The sequence below is a fragment of the Engraulis encrasicolus genome, chromosome 1, assembly GCF_034702125.1.
Source record: "Engraulis encrasicolus isolate BLACKSEA-1 chromosome 1, IST_EnEncr_1.0, whole genome shotgun sequence".
NCBI lineage: Eukaryota > Metazoa > Chordata > Actinopteri > Clupeiformes > Engraulidae > Engraulis > Engraulis encrasicolus.
In genome coordinates, this window is record NC_085857.1 from 41,265,873 (window position 1) to 41,287,167 (window position 21,295).

The window sequence follows — 21,295 nt, forward strand, 5'->3', positions numbered from 1 at the left end:
GCCTATGCATCTATATACTGTACTCCGGCTCACCTGAACAGTGGCGGCCCCCACCCCCTCCCTCTGCAGCGTCTCCCCCACCGTCCTCCAGGCGTCTCCGGGCGTCTCCCTCTGCCTCTCCTCCGCCAGCCTGCTCAGCAGACGCTGCTCCAAGGCCTCTAGTGCCCCCTGCAGGCGCGGCTCCAGCACTACGTCTTCAGGCAGAGGGGCCGGAGCAGGAGCAGGAGGAGGCAGAGCAGCGGGGGCCAGAGGAGGAGGCTGCTGCTGCTGCTGCTGCTGATGGGAGGAGAGCTTCTCCAGCAGCCAGGAGGCCAGGTCCTCCCTCAGCTGAAGAGCAGCCTGGAACAAGAGGAGCATGAGAAGAGGAAACATGAATGACGACCAAGAAATACAGTACAGAATAGGAGCCGTGGCAAGTGGTTAAAGATCTGATGACACGTTTTTGACATCTTTGGTGTTTTATAACATAAAAAGTAATTCCAGAGCGTTGCAGGTTGAATCCCACTCCTCCACTCCCCATCTCACTCCATGGCTGAGGTGCCCTTGAGAAAGGCACCTAACCCCACACCGCTCCAGGGACTGTAACCAATACCCTGTACTTGTAGTAACTAAGTTGCTTTGGATAAAAGTGTCAGCAAAGTAATGTAAAAGACCAGAATAGAATAGAATAGAATCCAGAAACCCCCCCCCCAGAACCACAGACATACAGAAATCTGTCCACATAAGCTTCATGCTATTGCCTTTTACATAATTATTGTTATTCATTTTATTTTTTGCTAATCCCATATAATTCATTCTTGGTTATATTTCATTTTGTTATAATTAAAAAAAAAAAAAAAAACAGCAAAAAAAATCAATAATAGTGATTAATAATCGGGATTATGATTTTGACCCAAATAATCGTGATTATGATTTTTTTTCCATAATTGTGCCGCCTTAAGTCCTAGTGTGCAGCGTCCACTCCGCACCTGAGCTTGGGCGGCTTCCTGGGAGGCGATCCTGCTCTGCAGGGAGTCTGAGGCGGTGCGCAGGCCGGACAGCTCGCTCCTCAGCTGGGAGAGCTGCTGCTGCACCCCCGCTATCTCATGGTCCAGCAAGCTCTGCTGCTCCGCCTGGGCACTACAGCACAGCACATTACATCACATTACATCACATCACATTACATTACATTACATCACATTACCGGTACATTACATTAGATTGCATTAACATTGGATTACATTACATTAGATTGCATTACATTAGATTGCATTAACATTAGATTACATTACATTAGATTACATTACAGGCTTCCCACTCGATGAGAAGTTTTTTTGCACACTAGGATGTTGCAGGAAGTATTTTAGAGAAAACAAAAACAATATACTGTTAACAAAGTTCATGGTACTCCCTGACTGTATATGCAAAATGGTCAAATTCCATGGCTTTCCAAGACCGTAAACACCTCTATTGAGTTCCCATGATATTCCAGGAGCAGAGGTGTCAAACGTAACAGTAAAGGTAAAAAAAGAAACACAGTTTCCTTCCAACACAAGTAACTTATCTGAGTAACCAGTAGACCCCATGTACTTGTCTTACGATCAGATAACTCTGCACTGGTTGGATCATGTTTGTGGTGGGTACTTGTTAGGTTTTCAGTGTTTTTCAGTAAACAATACAGTCTATCCATCTCATTTAAGTACAATGGAGAAAATGGTGTAACAGCTATGTAAAGCCATGGGCTAGTGTTGTAATTACACCACAGAAGTATTTTTACTTTTGACTCCTCTGTCCAGAAGCTCCATGACATTAAATTAGATTAGATTAATTTTATTGTCATTGCTCATACTATTATATATTTTTGTGTGTGTTTTTGGTATTTTATCAGGATTCCCATTAGGTGATGGACACATGAGCTATTTTTCACGGGGGTCCACAATTTCCTCATGGAACAATAAAGGAACTCTACTATACTCTTGTTGAAAGTGAAGGACAACAAAATAAAGTTTAGCATCTAATCAGAAGTATAAGTAGCAAAAGTGCAATATGTGGATGCGGATTTATATGCAATATGTACAGACTAAACGCAGTATTTACAGCCTGAATGCAGTTATTTACAGCTACTGCAAGTTAGGCGTGTCTAAAGACTGCGTGTAAGTAAAGAGTACAGATAAATAAGGTCTATTATTGTAGTTCTGCAGGGGGACACCAGGGGGCAATAAAGTGCTGTAAGTTGACTTGCTACACATACAAAACAGGCCATCGCCAGGACGCTGCTGCGCTAGGCCTGCAAACTCCAGTGGTTGCTAGGATACCCCATTCGCAAATAAACAACTTTGAGTCACAGACTGAGTTAGCCTGTTATGTTTGTGAAGTAGCAGCAGACCCTACTTCAGATAATAAAATTATGGTGTGTTCATGTGACGTGTGTTAGTATGAGCAGTAGTCTCGTTTTTAGCTCTGCTAAAGAAGCACATGAGGATCATTTTTTTCTTCTCCTCTCAGGGTTGTTTTCACTGGCTCTCACCTGGTCATCTTCTCCCTCTCATCGTGAAGAATCTGAATGTCGCTCTGAAGCACCTAAAATGGGAACACCACAACCCATCACAACGTGTCAGAACGTTTCCATTATCTCCGACCGTTTAAAAATGTGTTTCCTGTTTGAGGTGCGGACTATGGCAGGAAATAAGGGGAGTCAACACAGGAAATAAACACACAAGAGAAGGCTGTGTGCATTCGTCAAAGCTCCCAGCCCCCCCCATTTTCTTCTATCCGACCTCACAAACACGAACAAACACAAGAGGAAGCCAGGAAGCCAACAACCAAACACATATTTTTTACTGCGTTACTGTAACTAAATGGAGTCAGTGTTTATGAGAGTGAGCGTTTACGCACGTTCCTCTTTTTGTGTGTGTGTGAGCCTGCGGTAGAATATCTCACCTCGGTCGCTTGCTTCCGTTTCTGTTCATCTTCTTTCAGAAGAACGATCTCTTGCTGGTGAAAAAAAGCAACACACAAGACACTTCAGTCAGCACGATAGTTCTTGCAATAGCATACAGTTTTCAGTATTTAACTGGTAAGCTAAGGCATCTCTGAGGTCACAAAACTAAACACCCAGGGTATAATGACATGACATGCTTTGCATGGAGTAAATCTATGAAATCAATGTTCATTTCAGCAAGAGATGCCTTTTGCATAATTGTTCTTCAAAAGGTTCTTTTCCACTGCCGCTATTCTGGCAGGCCTACAGCTCGACACAGCGCGACTCGAGCGTCAGTTTTTGCTTTACAATTGAGCTGTGTCGAGCTGTAGGCCTGCCAGAAAACCGTCAGTGGAAAAGAGCCTCAAGTGCCTCGTCATCGTCCGCATCTCTCCCCCACCTTCATGGTGTCCAGGCCCCGGGCCGTGTGCTCCGTGAGCCGGGCCTCGTGTTCCCGCATGTGCCGGTAGATCTCCTCCTTCAGAGCCGTCAGGCTGGCCGCCGGAACCCCCTGCTGCTCAGGACAAACCACAACAACAACACACAGGGAGAACGGGAGGAGGAGGAAGAAAGGCAGGAAAGAGGAGGGAAGGAAGAAGAGAGGAGGAGGATTCATCATTCTTTAACGGCTCATTAACACTGCAAGGCACAGGGTGTACTGAGCGAAATGTGTCCGAATTTAGTGTCTGTGCTCAGTTCGAAAGAGTTGAAACATGCAATGCCAACGTCCCCGTCTCTGTGCCCGCACACGCGAATCTTGTATGTGAATGTACTGTCATAGCATCCACTTCATGTTATTGATTGTGTTGCTGCATGGCTCTGTGGGGGGACTAGGGGTTGTGAATGCGAGAGGATGCTGCTGCCTGTGCCGTGCTAGAACGTGTGGTTTCGTAGCAGAGCGTTACACCGGATGAACAAGCCACCAACACAGGAAGTGGAGGAGAAGTAGGGCCCCAGGTTACTGTATATATAATACCGCCATGACAACCAGACATCAACACACTGTCATGTCAACCAGACATATCAACCAGACACGTCAACATACTGTTATCATGACAACATGACAGGTCAACACAGCTGTGCGGTTCTACACCAGGTCACTTCTACAGAATTAGGACTGTACTCAGCATGGCATCCAGAAACAAAGAATGCTTAAAGTTTTTTGATATTTTAATATGTACTAGTCCTGAAACAAATGCTTGAATGTATGACATTTAACACATTTTTACTGTACAGTAGGACTTGCAAAAGTGTATTATTTCTGAAATATATATGTGGCGGTTTCAGTATGTGTAGGAGTTTAAACATCGCACATGTTTTCTGCTGGCTGAAACTCACATGAACTATGGGCTGGGAAGGCTTTGGTTGGACTGGAGTACTCTTCACAGGCGCTCGAGACAAACTGCGAGAGAGAAGAGGGTAGGAGTACCAGAGGCCTACAAGCCAAAGCCGAGGAGTGATGGAGAGATAGAGAGAGAGAGAAAGAGAGAGAGAGAGAGAGAGAGAGAGAGAGAGAGAGAGAGAGAGAGAGAGAGAGAGAGAGAGAGAGAGAGAGAGAGAGAGAGAGAGAGAGAGAGAAATGGTAAATATTCTGCATTCAACACTTTTGCATCAACATCACAGCAGCCAACAGCAGCATTCACACATCGATAGTGAAGGCCAAAAACATCACACAAGTAGCAATATGCAGGGTCAGCGTTGTTAGATACTAAGGTACTTGTGTGAACCATCACAAATGCCATGATGTCAGCAACAGTGCAGAGTACAGCAATAAGTAACACGGCAATAAAGAGTACAGCAATATTCAAACGTGTTGGGGAGCGGGGCTGGACAGGGACAAAGAGTTAGGCCACCAAGCATTGAGGGAGACAATGAAGCCCATGACAACATATGTAGTCCTCTGTTAAAAAGCTACTTTGAACACAACAGCCAAAATAAATATTTAAATCTGACTAAGAGAGGTCAGCTGTGGCTGTAGCATGAGGACTGATACCACTACATTAAGGGGAGGAATAGGCCAAAAACATCAACAGTCCACCGGACAAATGCCCCATGTGCCTGAGGGCCAATCCAGCCATGTTGGGTAGTACAGAGTATGTGTGCATGACAAAGTCAGTGGAGAGGCTAATGGATGTGTAGGTTTACTTTGCTATGAGGCCAAAAACAACTTTGTTGAGTGAGTGTCCCTCCGTCCTTGTCCCCTAACTTAAGGGCACTTCCATGTGAAAAGCACTGTAATAGAGGTGGAATGCAGGTCAGAATGGGACCAGTCACCCTTAGAATGGAATGTCGAGTGACTCCGCTAACTCTTGAGTCACTGTCATACTGAACCACTGTGTCACTTTGTCAAAGAGACCTTAGATGGCCGTGGTCCAGGGAATTGTAACGGTGTATGGTTTAATTTATTTTTTTTTACTAAATACACTTTATTTTTTGGAGTGCACTGTAAAACATTGCAATGCACTTAAACGTAAGAAAAAGTAAATTGCCCTGCTGCCTTAAGTTTTTAAGTTAACTCTACTCAAGACTCTACTCAAGACAACTCAAGGCTTTGTCACCTTGCAAAGATAAGGCAGCAGGGCAACTTACTTTTTTTAACGTTTCACTGACTGCAATGTTTTACGGTGTGCAATGTGCACACCAACCTTTTATTTCGTTGTTGTCTGACACTATTGACTAACATCTGGAAAAAAAGTTACTTTAGGATGAGGAGGGCACCCACTCATGTAAACAAGTAAGGAGGGAGGGAGAGCTCACCGAATGCCAGGAGGAGGAAGAGGAGGAAGAGGAGGATGGCCTTCCTCACGCTCGCCGTTCGCCTGTGTAGGGCGGGGAAGGGAAGGGATACATCAGTCATCATCTCACAGACAAAAATGGAAGCAGGCCGCAATTTGTTGTTGGCTTTGTAATAGGTATGACACTGGGAAATATGTTTATTTATAGAAAGGGAAATGGCACGCCGGGGAAAAAACAATCTCAATCTTCCATAGAGATAAAAGAAACCAAAATGAAAAAAACTAAATACACAAACGACATTCCTGATAGAGGTGCTTGGGACTGTGATGGAGAGGTCAAGAGGTCATCATTAGGGTTTGTATGTGCGCCCTGACTGCCACACCAATGAGCCTAGCACTTTGCAATACACACACCCACCCACAAACACACGCACGCACGCACACTATTACCCACCTGCTGAGCAGAAAGACGTCCAGGTATGTGATGCCGGAAGTGAGACTGTACCAGGCCGCACCAAGCCACCAGTAGACCATCACCAGCGCCTGGGCTACACAACACAACACAAAACCACAAGCCAAGAATGTACTTACAACCATCACACAACCACCCCATTGTCCGTAAGTTGTAATAAGTAGCAAAAAATGAGTTGTGCAGGAACAATGGATTTTATGCAGCTAGAAGCCAGAGATTAGCAGTTTTTTTTTTGTATGGCTCTAGATTGGTTTGTGTTTTGCAAGTTTCACATGGATATTATGCGAAGCGTGTGGTGCTGTTGTTGCTGGCTTAATTACTGCACGGAGACATAAGCCTCAAACAATAGGATTTGACACAGTTTAGGGGAGGCGATCTTCCAGGATTTCTGGGACACGGGCAAGAATTATAATCAAGATGGGGGGAGGGGGGGGGGGGGGGTATTGTGTTTTGCGGTGGGGGAAGGGAAGGAAGTATAGTAACACTTAATTTTAAGGTTCAACATAACTGTATGTTAACCCCAAATACATGCCTCTCTATATAAGAGACTTACAAGATAGATTTAACACATTTCTTGTTCACAGGCAATAAGGGTTAGTGATATAATCATAATAAGTACTTACGGTAATAGATATATAAGGCAGTCATTAGGAATGTATAAGTGGCCAACATGTGAACCTTATTCTAAAGTGTTACTGGAAGTCTATTATGCAAAGGGTAGCAGCAGGTCTATCATCAAACAGTGCTCAGTGTCCATCTGACTAAAACGGTCAGTTTAACTAGAGATTTATCATTTCTGTGGTATGCTCCTTATTTGTTGAAGTTGTGTTGTTTTTTTCCCCCGCACACCCCAGCTGCCAGGTGTGTAGGAGATGACCCATGGGTCACTCATGAAAAAAAAAATTGGGGAAAAAATCAAAAAACAAAAACACACACACTGATCAGACAATTTGAAAAATCTCCTGCACTCGGACCATTTCGCTGTTTAGAAAACAGTGAAATGGTCAATGTGCAGGAGTTTTTTTTTTTTTTCAAATTGTCTGACGTAGGTATGCTCCTTGTATGCACCACTACAGCAAAAAGTACATCAAGCCATTCTGCTTCCAGGAGTTTTGTCTACAGGTCCTGATCAGGTGTCGTTTTCTCTAGTATAGGTGCTTATATTTTTATTTTATTATATTTCTATAGGTGTCAGTTTCATCTCAGGCTATTCCTTAAAGGGACACTGTGCAGGAAATGGTCAATGCTGCTCATTGAAACTGGGCTGCCTGCCTATTGCCAAATTTGATCTTTACATGAAAGTTTACTAAGTAATAAAGAAAAAAATTAAACTATGGTCCAAGTGCAGTCATTTTTGCAGCTAAAAATGGCTATTTTTGGATATTCAAAATGGCGGACCATGGAGAAGATCCCCATTTTTATGTATGAAAAGTGCAATTTTTCCAATCATAATGAATACTTAGAATTTGATGCTGGTGGTAAGTATTCATGAAAAAGGTAACATTAGTGAATGGGCAGCATGAATTCTGAAAATAAACAGCTAAAAATCTCACACAGTGTCCCTTTAAGTAGTACTACTACCTCAGTGAAACTGGCCTCAAGTTATGTTGTTATGTGAAGAAGAGGAGAAAGAGGGCGCAAAAGAAGAATTTTGAAGAACTTCAGGGAAAACTTCACCAATCCGCTGTGTAAGACAGGGCATGGCTAGAGCAATCAGAGCAGCAGAAAGCAACTAATTCTTGTGCATTTTAGGTCAACTACAATAAACCTACCACATCTGGAGAAGATGGTCTGGGAGTTACTATGTGTGTCTGTGACACACACACGCACACGCAGACACACACACACACACACACACACACACACACACACACACACACACACACGCACACACACGCACACACACGCACACACGCACATGCATACACGCACGTGCACACACAAGAGCACAAACACACACACAAAGACACACATGCACGCACGCGCACACGCACACGCACACACACACTAAGGTTCATGCATCTACAGATAGTTGTGCTGTGTTTGTTGTTTACAGTGTTCTGAAACTAGAGCAGACAGGAGGGGGACGGAGATGGGCCTCACCGGGAGATCTGAGAGCATCTTTCAAATCAAACTCCGGCTCTGCCGGAGACTGCAAGGAACCTGCCGGAAGAGAGAGAGGAAATATCAATCGTCAGGCTATCAGTCGGACTATCAGCGACTGGACAGGCCACTCTGGTTTGTGTGATACAGGATAGGAATAGCATTGCATTTTTGGCACATGTCCTCGATTTAGACATGTTGTTTGTGTGGCAGAGAGATGACAAGCAAAAAAGTATGACCAAACAAATCCTCTCTTGTCTAAACATAGTGTTTTTTGCCTAGCCTCTGCGTCTGCAGCACTGAAGAATGTGACAAACAGTGAGTGAGGACATTGAGAAATAAAATAAACAAGTGTCAGGTGATGGTGTTTACCACACAGACCAAAAATACATTTCCTGACCATTGTGAGACAGGCTTTGAAACTGTTCACAGAATACAAAAAAGAAAGCAAAAGACAACTGATACACGATATGTTAAGATCAAGAAACACAGAAAAAACACAGAATGCGAAAAAAAAAACCTAAACCAGAACACATTGTGTGATTATGTTAAAATGTTCTGGTAAGAGAGATGCAAATATTATACTAGCCCTCTTGAGTAGCTGTTGGTTTTAGATAAATGCTCGCGGGTCAGGGCTCTGGAATGTGGAAAGAGAAGTTGTGTTGGTTTAACCTAAACTAGGGTGTCCCACCATAAGCCTGAGAGCTTTTTAACTGATGAGCTCATGTGTGCAGTTTGACATTTTCACAGAGGCAGCTCTGTAAGGCTTCTTCTGTGTGAGTAGCTAAAGAGTCTCTTACGGCACAATGTTTACATACATTTGAACCCTGTCATGATTTCCTGAGTAGGCAATAGATCAACTGAGAAGAATTCTGTGTTGAAGCACAAGTTTCCAGATTGTTGCAATGAATGAAAACATCAAAAAAAGTTTTTGGGATTTGTATGGGCATTAACAGTGCAAATGTGATGTAAGCTCTTCTATGTAGTGGGAGTTCAAGAGGGAAATGCATTGGTGTGACTGTACGTGTGCAACTCTTTCCCATTTTAACATTTTGTCATTCTGAGGATTTTCATCTGGCGAATCAGTAAAATCAGCCAATGAACCAATGACCAATCACCAACTAACCAACAAACCAATCAATCAGGGCTTGACATTGGCACCTGTCAACCGATCAAAATTGGGTAAAACTTGGCCGTGGATAGTAATTATTTCAGTCTAACTAGTAGCCACTTTGGCAGGTAACTTATTCTTGGGTATGACATATCGCAGTATTCAGATTCCATTTGTCTGATATACTGTAGGTACTTTCATTTAACACAGTTGTTAAAACATGTTCTTAGCACTAATCGTCTTGTTTTATCAATTCATTTTCTAAGCTTAGATGTATCATGGTAAAGGAAATACGTCTAAAAAAAAATACTGAGGTCAAAAATAGTCGAGGTCAAGCCCTATAATCAATTAATCCATCAATCCATCAATCAATCAATCAATCGATCTTTCTCCTCAGCCCCCCCCACCCCCCACCCCTGCTCCTGCTGTGTGCAGTACTCACTGGTGGCGGGGCTGATGCTGGTGGTGGGAATGAGGGTGAGGGAGAGGGCTACTGTGTGCAGTACTCACTGGTGGCAGGGCTGATGCTGGTGGTGGTGGGAATGAGGGTGAGGGAGAGGGCTGTGTTGTGTGCAGTACTCACTGGTGGCAGGGCTGATGCTGGTGGTGGGAATGAGGGTGAGGGAGAGGGCTACTGTGTGCAGTACTCACTGGTGGCAGGGCTGATGCTGGTGGTGGGAATGAGGGTGAGGGAGAGGGCTACTGTGTGCAGTACTCACTGGTGGCAGGGCTGATGCTGGTGGTGGGAATGAGGGTGAGGGAGAGGGCTGTGTTGTGTGCAGTACTCACTGGTGGCAGGGCTGATGCTGGTGGTGGTGGGAATGAGGGTGAGGGAGAGGGCTGTGTTGTGTGCAGTACTCACTGGTGGCAGGGCTGATGCTGGTGGTGGTGGGAATGAGGGTGAGGGAGAGGGCTGTGTTGTGTGCAGTACTCACTGGTGGCAGGGCTGATGCTGGTGGTGGTGGGAATGAGGGTGAGGGAGAGGGCTGTGTTGTGTGCAGTACTCACTGGTGGCAGGGCTGATGCTGGTGGTGGTGGGAATGAGGGTGAGGGAGAGGGCTGTGTTGTGTGCAGTACTCACTGGTGGCAGGGCTGATGCTGGTGGTGGTGGGAATGAGGGTGAGGGAGAGGGCTGTGTTGTGTGCAGTACTCACTGGTGGCAGGGCTGATGCTGGTGGTGGTGGTGGGCCGGTAGTAGGCCTCCTCTGAGGAGGAGTAGCCGGAGGAGAAGCCTGGAGCCTCCTGCCTGGAGTAGTGCTGGCTGCTGCTGAGGCTGGTGGTGGTGCTAGACCTCACCATGGGGGAGCGCAACACTGACGAGGCAGTTAGAACTGAAGCAGACACGCCTGGAGGAGAGAGAGAGAGGAAAAGAGAGAGACAGAGAGACCAAGAGAGAGAGAGAGAGAAAGAGACAGAGATAGAGACAGAGAAGATGAGAGAAAGAAATTTAAGCGCTCATTTGCTGTATCATATTGCACACATTTCACGTTACAGCAAAGTAAATAAAAAACATTAAATCAGCACGGGAGAACCCTCTCCTTGAGAGAGAGAAAGACAGGGGGGAGGAGAAGGAACAACAGACAGGAGGAATGGAAGTGAGAAAGAAAGACAGAAAAAAATACAAAGAAATAAGTTTGATTTCCACATCAACATTGTGGGAAAAGGGGAAGGAGAGTTTGGCGGAAGGGAAGGATGCAATAACCGGATGGATGCAATAACCAGGCGAGATGAGAGGAGTGTAGAGGAGTGGAGTGAGTGGGTACATTCCAATATGCGACCTTGCGTCCTCCACTTGTGCTTGTGGCCTTACATTTAGCTAATGCCCCGCCTCCGTGGAGAAAACAATTACATTTCCCCGCTGTTAGCCTAACCACAACAATTTTTGGGGGGCTATTCTTCATTCACGATCCAGTTTGCGAATGAGAAAATGACTTTACAATTAAGCTTTTGCGAGATATTGAAATAAAATGCTGTTTTCAGAGATGTCATCACAACTTATTACTTCCTGGTACGAGGCCACAAGCACAAGTGGAGGACGCAAGGTTGCATATTGGAACGCACCCAGTGTGAGAGGAGGATGAGGAAGTGAGCAATGGAGGATGACTCACTGGGGTATCTGTCCTTGTGGAGGGGCTCGCTGGTCAGCACCTCTGGGGAGTCACCATTCACGCTGCCCGCACGGCTGGACGCCCGAGACGAAGTCTTACGGCCCCCCGTCTTCCTCTTGAAGATCCTACACGCACAAATTAAACATGTTATCATGAACGCTTACTATTATTCAATGTACAGTACCGGTATATTACTGCAATCACCTCGTGCTGGGTGATATGGAAAAAAAGACATATATCACAGTGCCATGACATTTTAATGCTGTATGCAAATTTATTGGTGTACCATTTTTGCCTCGGGGAAGTTGTCATAATTACTGTGGGTAGCAACCACACCCACATCGCATTTGCCTTTACAATGCCTGCAGGTATTAAGTCAGAGAAATAAGATACCGAATTCATTTTCACTGAAGATTTTCCACTTTTGTACAAAAATGCACGGTAACTAAAACCCACCAACCTAATAATTTCCCATCATCAACACAATAAACTGCTAATTTAATTTAAAAAAGTCAGTACCTATCTCCATTGCAAATTGCTTGCTTTATATGTATCATTATTTCACAATGCTACTATCACTATGTCAGAATCGTTACAATAGGACATAACTGAAAATGCACAATACCTCTTTTTAATATAAGTTCTATGTATGTCTTCTGTTGCCCTGTCTTGCACTTTATATGTCTGTATGTGTATTGTATAGGTACTCTAGGTGAAATATATGTCTACTGTCTATGTCTAATTGTCTATGTCCACACCTAAAGTTGACTGTATGTCTAAGTCTGCATGGGAAAGTACGAAACTTAATTTCAATTATTTGTATGACCAGTGCATGTAAACAAATTGACAACAAAGCCGACTTGACTTGACTTGACATAATAGGCTTGCCACCATAACAGCTGTTGCATTCTGCAAGTTACTGTGGTGAGATACAGTATACATGCTGCACTAGCAGGAGATATACTATTATGTGGTTGGAAAAGCATTGTAGTTAGGTATTGTATTGACTATTACAGAGTATTATACACAAAGGTGGAGTTCCTGATCTGAGTGACTAGAGCCTTGGATGCACGAATGCGATATATTATAGACAGCTATTTTGAATTTGAGTTTTATTTCGCTACCGCCTTTACACAAATTAGGGGTATAAAAGAAATCTTCACACGTCCTTCTTTCAAGTCTTGCCTAAGAATGTCTAAACCCTTTTTGGGAAACGGTGTCCTCAGCCTACTAAAACCTAAATATCTCAGAAGCACATAAAACCATGAAATGAATTACATTTAAAAGCTAGGAGCACCATCTTGCATTAGATAGTATAATTCAGCTCTAACATACCCACATTTTCAATAAAAAAACAGAGCCTGAATGCAGCGTCCATGCAGCTCCAGGCACCTAGGTCAGGGATGTCAAACTCAGGCCGGGGGCCAAATTTGGCCCGCGGAGCCATTTTATTCGGCCCGCGCGGTCATTTCAAATGTCTATTACAGTTGGCACATGCACCATTAATGTATAGCGTAACACAGAGGTCGCGTTAACCGACAAATGTCCGTCATTGACAGATTTTTTTGAAGGATGACGGAAAATTCTGAAGTCTGTCCGTCACGGATCAATATTCAGGGTGATGATAAATAAATCACAAGTTTAAGTAGACCTACGCCTCTATCGAGTAGAGCAAATATGCATTTCAATTAGGTATAGTTATCAGCGCAGATAATTTCATGCTACTATCGTTTGCCTTTCTCCCTCTCTCCCTGCTTGTCATACCATGCGCCGCAGCTGGGCTGTGCGGCTGGCTGCAGCAGAGCGCGCGCCTCTGCGCTTGTTCAAAATAATTCATTAAAATAACTAAGACGTTGCCACCATAGCCTACACGTGTGACTTCGACTTTAAGATTCAGAACTATGTGTAGACCTAGGCCTACTACATTTACCGACTATCTGATTTTCTGCCAATGACGAAATTGTCCCTCTATCGCCCTTCATAGAAGCATTGTTTCATAACTCCTCGCTTGAAACATAAACAAATAGGCCTATACGAATAGCATTTGCTAGCCAGAACCTTCACTCAAAGGCAACGCAGGTCTAAAACGGCTTCAGGACATTAACTAATAAAAACGACGGATATTCAAGAGCCTAAATATTACCAGGCAACGCAACTTACAACTTGGCAAACGTTGCCAGAAATGGCTAACCTTCTCTCATTTCGATAGCTGGTTCACCCATTATAGGCGATATATTTTTTTATTCAGACAACTTTACCGCGCATCCCAGAGCTTACATATTTCGATGGGGCTACGTATAGAGAGGCTCCCTTTACCGTTGCTGGGATTTTTCAACAAAGTTTTGCAAAATCTGGTCGTCTTTCTGTTGTTTCGTGCCTTTGTCGCCTGCCTGGGCTAAACCTTTCTGCTTCAAGACGGCTTTCCTTTCCATCGTGCATTTGAAGCCCAACGCAAATATTATTTAACACTGCACCTTTGTATTACAATCGGTGCATTTATCAGAGCAAAACGAATGACTGACAGCTGTTGGATAAAGCCCTGCACGCGTCTTTTAAAAAAGTGCTTGTGGTGACCATAGCTGAACACTGAGTCAGACGCGCGTCATGAGAGATATCTGCAGCTTTCCAAAACAGTGCAATGAGGGGGGCAGAGAAAGTGGAAAGCAAAATTTACCCCATCCTCAAAGTTGGAGAATGAATGTCGAGTGAAAGGGGGTGTATTCACAGCGGTTTACTCTCAATTGGCCGCAATTGCGCAAGTGTTGTTCCCGATGCGGGGTCGCGACCCCCCACATTGAGAAACGAGATGGAGAATTAAAAAAAATAGGCGATGACGGATTTTTTTCGACCCTGTCCGTCAAAATGACGGACTGTGAAAAAGTCTAGCGCAACCTCTGGCGCAACATGACTTGAACAGGAAATTTGCTGTATCACGGGATGTGCAGACACATTTGAACAGACAAATATGATGGGAAAGAGTGTACGTATGTGAAATTTAACTATGAGTATGAAGTGCATGTGCACAATTTTAGTCCATTTTTAAAAATAATTGTTGAGTTCGGCCCGCGACTTGGTTCCAGATTTTGATTTTGGCCCTTAGTCAATTTGACTTTGACGCCCCTGACCTAGGTTAATATAGCGTATATGCAGCAGCAGGATAAAATGGGTTTAAAAAAATCTCCTGTTTTAAAAACATTTTAGGGAGCAAAAGCTCTGTTTATGTGAACAAAAGATTTTTTTTTCCCCAGTTGCATTGGTTTTGGCCTTCCGTTTCCACGTAGCAGATATTTAAAATCCAGGTATAAAAAGCAGGAGAAAAAAATATCCTATTTAGGGGGCTGAAACGCATTTGTTACAATGGAGGATTTATTTTTATCCACATGTTGCGTTTACACCTCAACAGGAGAAAAAAATACCCTGCTAAAAAAATATCCTGCTACGTGGAAACAGCACCTAAAATGGGTTTAAAAAAATCTCCCGTTTTAAAAACATTCGTTTTAGGGAGCAAAAGCTCTGTTTATATGTAAACAAAAGGCCAGAATGGATAAGAGTAAGGTGCTGTTTCCACGTAGCAGGATATTTTTTTAGCAGGGTATTTTTTTCTCCTGTTGAGGTGTAAACTTAACATGTGGATGAAAATAAATCCTGCATTGTAACTAATGCGTTTCAGCCCCCTAAACAGGATATTTTTTTCTCCTGCTTTTTATACCTGGATTTTAAATATCTGCTTCATGGAAACAGAAGGCCAAAACCAATGCAAAACCAATGCAATCAGGAGAAAAAAATATCCACATATAAAAATATCCAGCTACGTGGAAACAGCACCTAAGAGGATACTACAGTATGCGTATCCAATGTCCTGGGCCTAACAGTCCTGTCGTGTTTCCTCTCTGCCTGTGTACTTGGTGCTACACGTGCTCCCACTAATTAGGCCCAGCTGATCTAGCAGGCTAACGAAATCAGCGCTCGTTAGGATCAAGGACAGGCTTGATTCAAATGTGGCAGGGCTTCTGGCTTTTACTTTCTGGATCTGGGATCTCCGTCTGTGTGCTGTGCACACCAAAATACTCATGCAAGCCAACATGCTGACTCACTCACACACACACTCACATGCATGCTCACATGCACACACCCTCCATTTCTCCCTCTCACACATTCATACAGTTTCTCTCTCTTTCACACACACACAGACACACATTCAGGTATCTCTTTTATACTCACTTATTTAAGAATGCACACATGCACGAATGAACAGAACACATGCACGCATGACCTTTGCATTGCACGCGCGTGTACTCACTCACTCACTCACTCACACTCTCTCTCGCTCACTCAATCACTCACTCACTCACTCACTCACTCACACTCTCTCTCGCTCTCTTTCTCTCTCTCTATTACATTACTCGTTTTCACTTCTCCATCTTCACCCTCTTCTCTTTCATCCCCCTCCATATCATCTCTCATCTGTCTTTGTTTCTATCTATTTTTCTTTCTTTGTCCCACTGTGCGTCTGTCTGTCTGTTCGCGTCTCTCTCTCTCTCTCTCTCTCTCTCTCTCTCTCTCTCTCTCTCTCTCTCTCTCTCTCTCTCTCTCTCTCTCTCTCTCTCTCTCTCTCTCTCTCTCTCTCTCATCCTTCTATTTTTTCCACTGGCATTCTACAATCTTTCAGACTTACTTATTTTTCCCTCCATTATCTCATGTGTTTCAAACTGAGTTTCTGTCGTGCACTCAACACAAACACAAACAAGTCCTAACACACACAGCCAATGACAATCTGTCCCCTGTCACACCTGTGGCCCTTTGAAGATCAAGTTCCCACCACAGCCACATGTGGATATGACACCCACCGGTTGTGTGTGTGTGTGTGTGTGTGTGTGTGTGTGTGTGTGTGTGTGTGTGTGTGTGTGTGTGTGTGTGTGTGTGTGTGTGTGTGTGTGTGTGTGTGTGTGTGTGTGTGTGTGCACGCGCAACACAGCAGCCCTGTCGCTCTCTTGGACACATCCACACACACACGTTTTTATATGTGCACACATACGCACACAAACACACACACACACACACACACACACACACACACACACACACACACACACACACACACACACACACACACACACACACACACACACACACACACACACTCCCCATTAGTGATCTGACTTGTGTCTCTCGATATGAAACACACACACACACACACACACACACACACACACACACACACACACACACACACACACACACACACACACACACACACACACACACACACACACACACACACACACAGAGGAAGGAGGTTCTGTATTTGTGTACCTGACGGGTGTCTCTCTGTAGGAGACCTGTCCGGTGGAGCCAGTGGAGCTGGTGCTGGCAGCATCGTCGTCAGGCAGGTCCTTCGCCACCGACCTCGTGCTCCTCCGCGACGACATCTCTGTTGATGACACCAGAACACCACCACAGGCATCAACGTGTGTTTCAATGACTTGCAGTTCAATTGCAGGTGTCAGGGCAGCTAACAGCATTGGCTAGGCCTGTGACAACGTCAGCTGAAAGGGCCCCCGCTCAATACATACAACAGTGGTTTCCAATTATGTTTCCTCCAAAGGCCAAATTATGTCGTGCAAATGGAGCGGAGGGCCAAACAAATTTCCGACTGTATGGCCACAGATAGCATACATACTAGGGGTATAAATCACAGCCTTCATGACGATACGAAACGGTATCGATTTCTTTAATCAGGGATTAGATTTTTTTCGATACTTAAGAATTCCCACGATATGATGCGATTCGGTTCGATTCGATTTTTTCCAATTACTTTTCCACTACTACTGTGTTATGGAGCAAGGGCATTGCACAGGGCCCAGCGATTCGATTCTTTTCGATTCTTAAGAATGCCCCACGATACGATACGATGCGATTCGATTAAATCGACGGCCGATAGTTCTTCTGATACATCGATACATTTTGATTTTATTTACATCCCTAATACTTACACGTTTTAGTTGTTCCAACCTCATGGTGGGCCACATGTTTGCCATGCCCGGGGCGGATCTGGCCCGCGGGCAGCCATTTGGAGACCACAGACATACAATGCAAGGAGAACCCAATTCTAATTAGGCCCCCTGTCCCGTCTCCCTGGGCCTGGCACAACTGACCCCTTTCTCAGTCCCTCCCCTTTTGGCATCCTGGAAGCTGGTAAGTTACATGCACTTTAAATTCATGCTTACACTACAGGTTTGCAGAACTATGTGATGGAAAACAGCAGAGGGCTTATTGAGAGTTTCAATTAATTAGAGTTTAATGACTTAAGTAGGTGCTTTACTTCACACCCACGCTGTAGGTTTGCAGGCGTACTGTGATGGAGAATGGCAGAGCCCTGTGTAATGAAATCCTACATGGACTGCATTGACAGTGCATATTCTTTTCCAAACCCAGCACAGTGCCTGAAGTGCTTTGTACGTACATTGATTGCCTTGGGTCGTTTTACCCATGATTCACAGACACACATTACCGCAGCAGCGACTGTGAAAAGCTGGCATGCAAAGGCACCAGTCTACGTACATCAGGAACTGCTATGTGGTTTAGTGTCTTGTTTAAGGACATTTTGACTCGAAACAGCAACTTTTAAATTAGCCTGCATTAAACTTCGCACAGTTCAATTGAGTACAGTAACAGTTCGTGTAATGCTCACAGTGCAGGTTTACTACACAAAAACCTAAAGCACAGTTAAAGACACTTGCAGAAGTGGTCTGCGGAAAAAGTCTGCACAACTCATGTAATGCTCACAGTGCAGGTTTAGTACACAAAAACAATAGATAAAGCACAGTTACAGACACTTGTGTGGTCACAAAAGTGATGTCCAGAGAAGGTACAGTACAACTAGCCTAGATGAGCAGTATTCAGTAAGTCGCTGAGAGGAAAAACAAAGTGAAACTGGACGGAAGAATGCCCATGCGAGCGATCCCCATGGCACCAGCAAGACCACATGCCAGGCACACAGCAAGCTTAACCTCTCATCACCCATATTAACACTCAGAGAACAACTTAGCACCAGCATGTTAACACATTAACATGGGCATGGGAGAGGGCAGAGGGGGGAGAGAGAGAGAGAGAGAGAGAGAGAGAGAGAGAGAGAGAGAGAGAGAGAGAGAGAGAGAGAGAGAGAGAGAGAGAGAAAGAGAAAGAGAGAGAGAGAGATAGCGAAAGGGGTTGGCACTCAAACACTCGGACACTCAGACACACACACACACACACACACACACACACACACACACACACACACACACACACACACACACACACACACACACACACACACACACACACACACACACACACACACACACACACACACAGCTGTTGTCTTCTCTTCCTTCCTCCCATGGGAAATACTTGTAGCAATACAAAAAAAGAGCAAACGAGGAGGAAGGGAGAGGCAGTGGGACAAAACCAATGTGAGGTAAAAGTTACTCTGACAAAGGTTCTCTGTAATGGAAGAGAGTCGCAACAGGCCAAAACAGCAACAAACCACTAGCAGCCTATCTAATGATAGAATGAGCCGTGAAAGTTACAGAAGAATGGAAAAGTTGCAAAAGAAACGAAAAGACGCTACCTGAATACATATGTTCTCCTCTGTGTGTTAATTCCGCAAACCGCAATGCGTTAGTAAAGATGACTTGGGTCCAAAAGCAGGGAAATCCTTTGCCTCTTTCTCACAAGACATGGAGTGATTAAAAACCAGCCAAAACATACACACACACAATGCACGACACACCCCCTCTCTCACACCACACCACACCACACGAGTGTCAATGCCGCCGAGCCATCTCTGACAGATGCCTGCGGTGGGTAATCCTTAATCTGTAATCCCGAAGGTAATCTGGGAGTCTCTTAGTACTGACTGTAGTCTGAGAGAGCATGTGTGTCCTCAAGTGCACACTTTGATGACATTAAGACACTAGTAATGAGCTGGTAATACTGGACACACACACACACACACACACACACACACACACACACACACACACACACACACACACACACACACACACACACACACACACACACACACAGTAAAAGGGGGCAGGACCGGTAAGGAATGTCAATTTGTTCGCATTGTGGTGCGGTGTGAACACGTGCGTCTCGGCCTCCAGGGCCATTAAGTGCAGTAGTTAGTTAGGCTAGCCCTCTACATCAGTGATTCTCAAAGTGTGGTCCAGGGACCACTGGTGGTCTGCGATGGAGCTCAGGTGGTCCGCGAAGGGGATTTCTACTTCTCCAAGACAAGCTACCCATAGGCTATATTTGTAACACTATTACAAAGCTAAACATCGCTGAAGTCATATTATCCCCACAAAAAGACAGGCTTCTAATGTGAATAAAAAGTAAGTGATCTGCATCAAAATTAGCCGTGTCAAATTAGCACGTCAACTGTTCATTCAGTTGAGAGCTAATCCCTGAACATTTTTGGGGGGAACAAAGTGACCCTCGGTCTAAAAAAAGTTTGAGAAACACTGCCCTCTACATGATTAAAGCAACAGCCCAGCCCTGTTAGCGACGCCCAGCCTGAAATAGCTAGTTTGGAACTACTCCCATGCCCTGGACAGTTGACAATGTGCAGCATTGTTGCTTCATTTTTGTATTTATAATGCGTGGGATGTATCAGGTGTCTGGACCCAAAGAAGAAAATAAAAACAATACAAAAACAGGATAGTCATTTTAGTAAGGATATTTCAACAAACACATATTTACTACTGTAGTAAAATGATAAATATTCCCAAGATAAGTGGTTTAATTACGTAATATGCAAACATTAGTCTATTAAGATGACATAATACAGCATTGTGTCACAAAGGGATCAACATGATGGAACAAGAGCTAACACCGCAACAACATAACTCAAGAAACATAAGAAATCTGTATACTTCCTGACTGATGGGACAGTCAGGAACAGGACAGTCAGCTTGTGGAAAGTTAACCCGTTAAGACGCGGCATTATACATTTGCTGTTACCAGAATGGCAATGACCAGTACATTACTAAAGGCCCTGTGGTATGTCATAGTATTGTAGTACTATAGTAATTAACTTTTCAATGACTATTACAGCGTGCCACTGGAGGTACGGCGTGCATTAAGGGTTTACGGGAGGCAAATCATGGACGACTGCTTTGTATCCCCTGCATCATCAGTGGAACCGGGACAAAACCCTTTTTCATGTACACCACTGTAACATACACAGTCCAACGTAATAAACATAGTCTAATATAGGGGTGGGCGATATGGCAAAAATGTTGTATCACGATTCTTTAACATAAAATCACGATTTCGATTTTTTATCACGATCTTCCACCCAAAAAATAAAAACAACAAAAAACAACTTTCATATGCTTGCAATTTGTAATTTGCAGTTAATAATTTTTTAACACACTGATGATACCGTCATTAAGTGTACAATTGGAATACAATAATGTAAAGAATAAAGTGAAGACAACAACACAAGTGAGAAAACATCACTCGGATACTGCAAGACGATCTATACGATTTCTCCACTTTGGCAGATTCGAGACGATCTTGTACTCGATATCACGATTCACGATTTAATATCATATCGCCCACCCCTAGTCTAATAGTAATAATAAAGTTCATTAAGCCCTTAGCGCAGAGCCTATTTTATAATAACCTTACTGTCACAAAAATTGTAATGGCTATGTCTTAATCTGTTGCTCTCGGTACTGTCATTGCAATGTTGTTATGATGTAAGTTTAGTTGAGTATTTTCAGCAAATAGTAACTAGGCCCGCCATCGACC

The 21,295-nt window shown here is 44.0% G+C and overlaps 1 protein-coding gene across 3 annotated transcripts in view; it reads right to left on the reverse strand.

Moving 5' to 3' along the window:
• LOC134452001 (SUN domain-containing protein 2-like) overlaps positions 1 to 21,295 on the reverse strand; it is a 37,764-nt gene that overhangs the window by 10,127 nt on the left and 6,342 nt on the right. For 2 of the 3 annotated variants that reach the window (XM_063202396.1, XM_063202391.1), the window contains 13 exons: positions 16,802 to 16,919; positions 11,489 to 11,613; positions 10,535 to 10,726; positions 8,270 to 8,329; positions 7,939 to 7,977; positions 6,149 to 6,242; positions 5,717 to 5,778; positions 4,298 to 4,395; positions 3,360 to 3,473; positions 2,920 to 2,973; positions 2,507 to 2,559; positions 969 to 1,119; positions 34 to 339 (listed from right to left, as the gene is read on the reverse strand). In XM_063202396.1, the coding sequence (XP_063058466.1) occupies positions 34 to 339; positions 969 to 1,119; positions 2,507 to 2,559; positions 2,920 to 2,973; positions 3,360 to 3,473; positions 4,298 to 4,395; positions 5,717 to 5,778; positions 6,149 to 6,242; positions 7,939 to 7,977; positions 8,270 to 8,329; positions 10,535 to 10,726; positions 11,489 to 11,613; positions 16,802 to 16,919 (1,466 nt within the window). The remainder of the gene's footprint in view (positions 1 to 33; positions 340 to 968; positions 1,120 to 2,506; positions 2,560 to 2,919; positions 2,974 to 3,359; positions 3,474 to 4,297; positions 4,396 to 5,716; positions 5,779 to 6,148; positions 6,243 to 7,938; positions 7,978 to 8,269; positions 8,330 to 10,534; positions 10,727 to 11,488; positions 11,614 to 16,801; positions 16,920 to 21,295) is intronic. The other variant, XM_063202401.1, reaches the window with a different exon arrangement.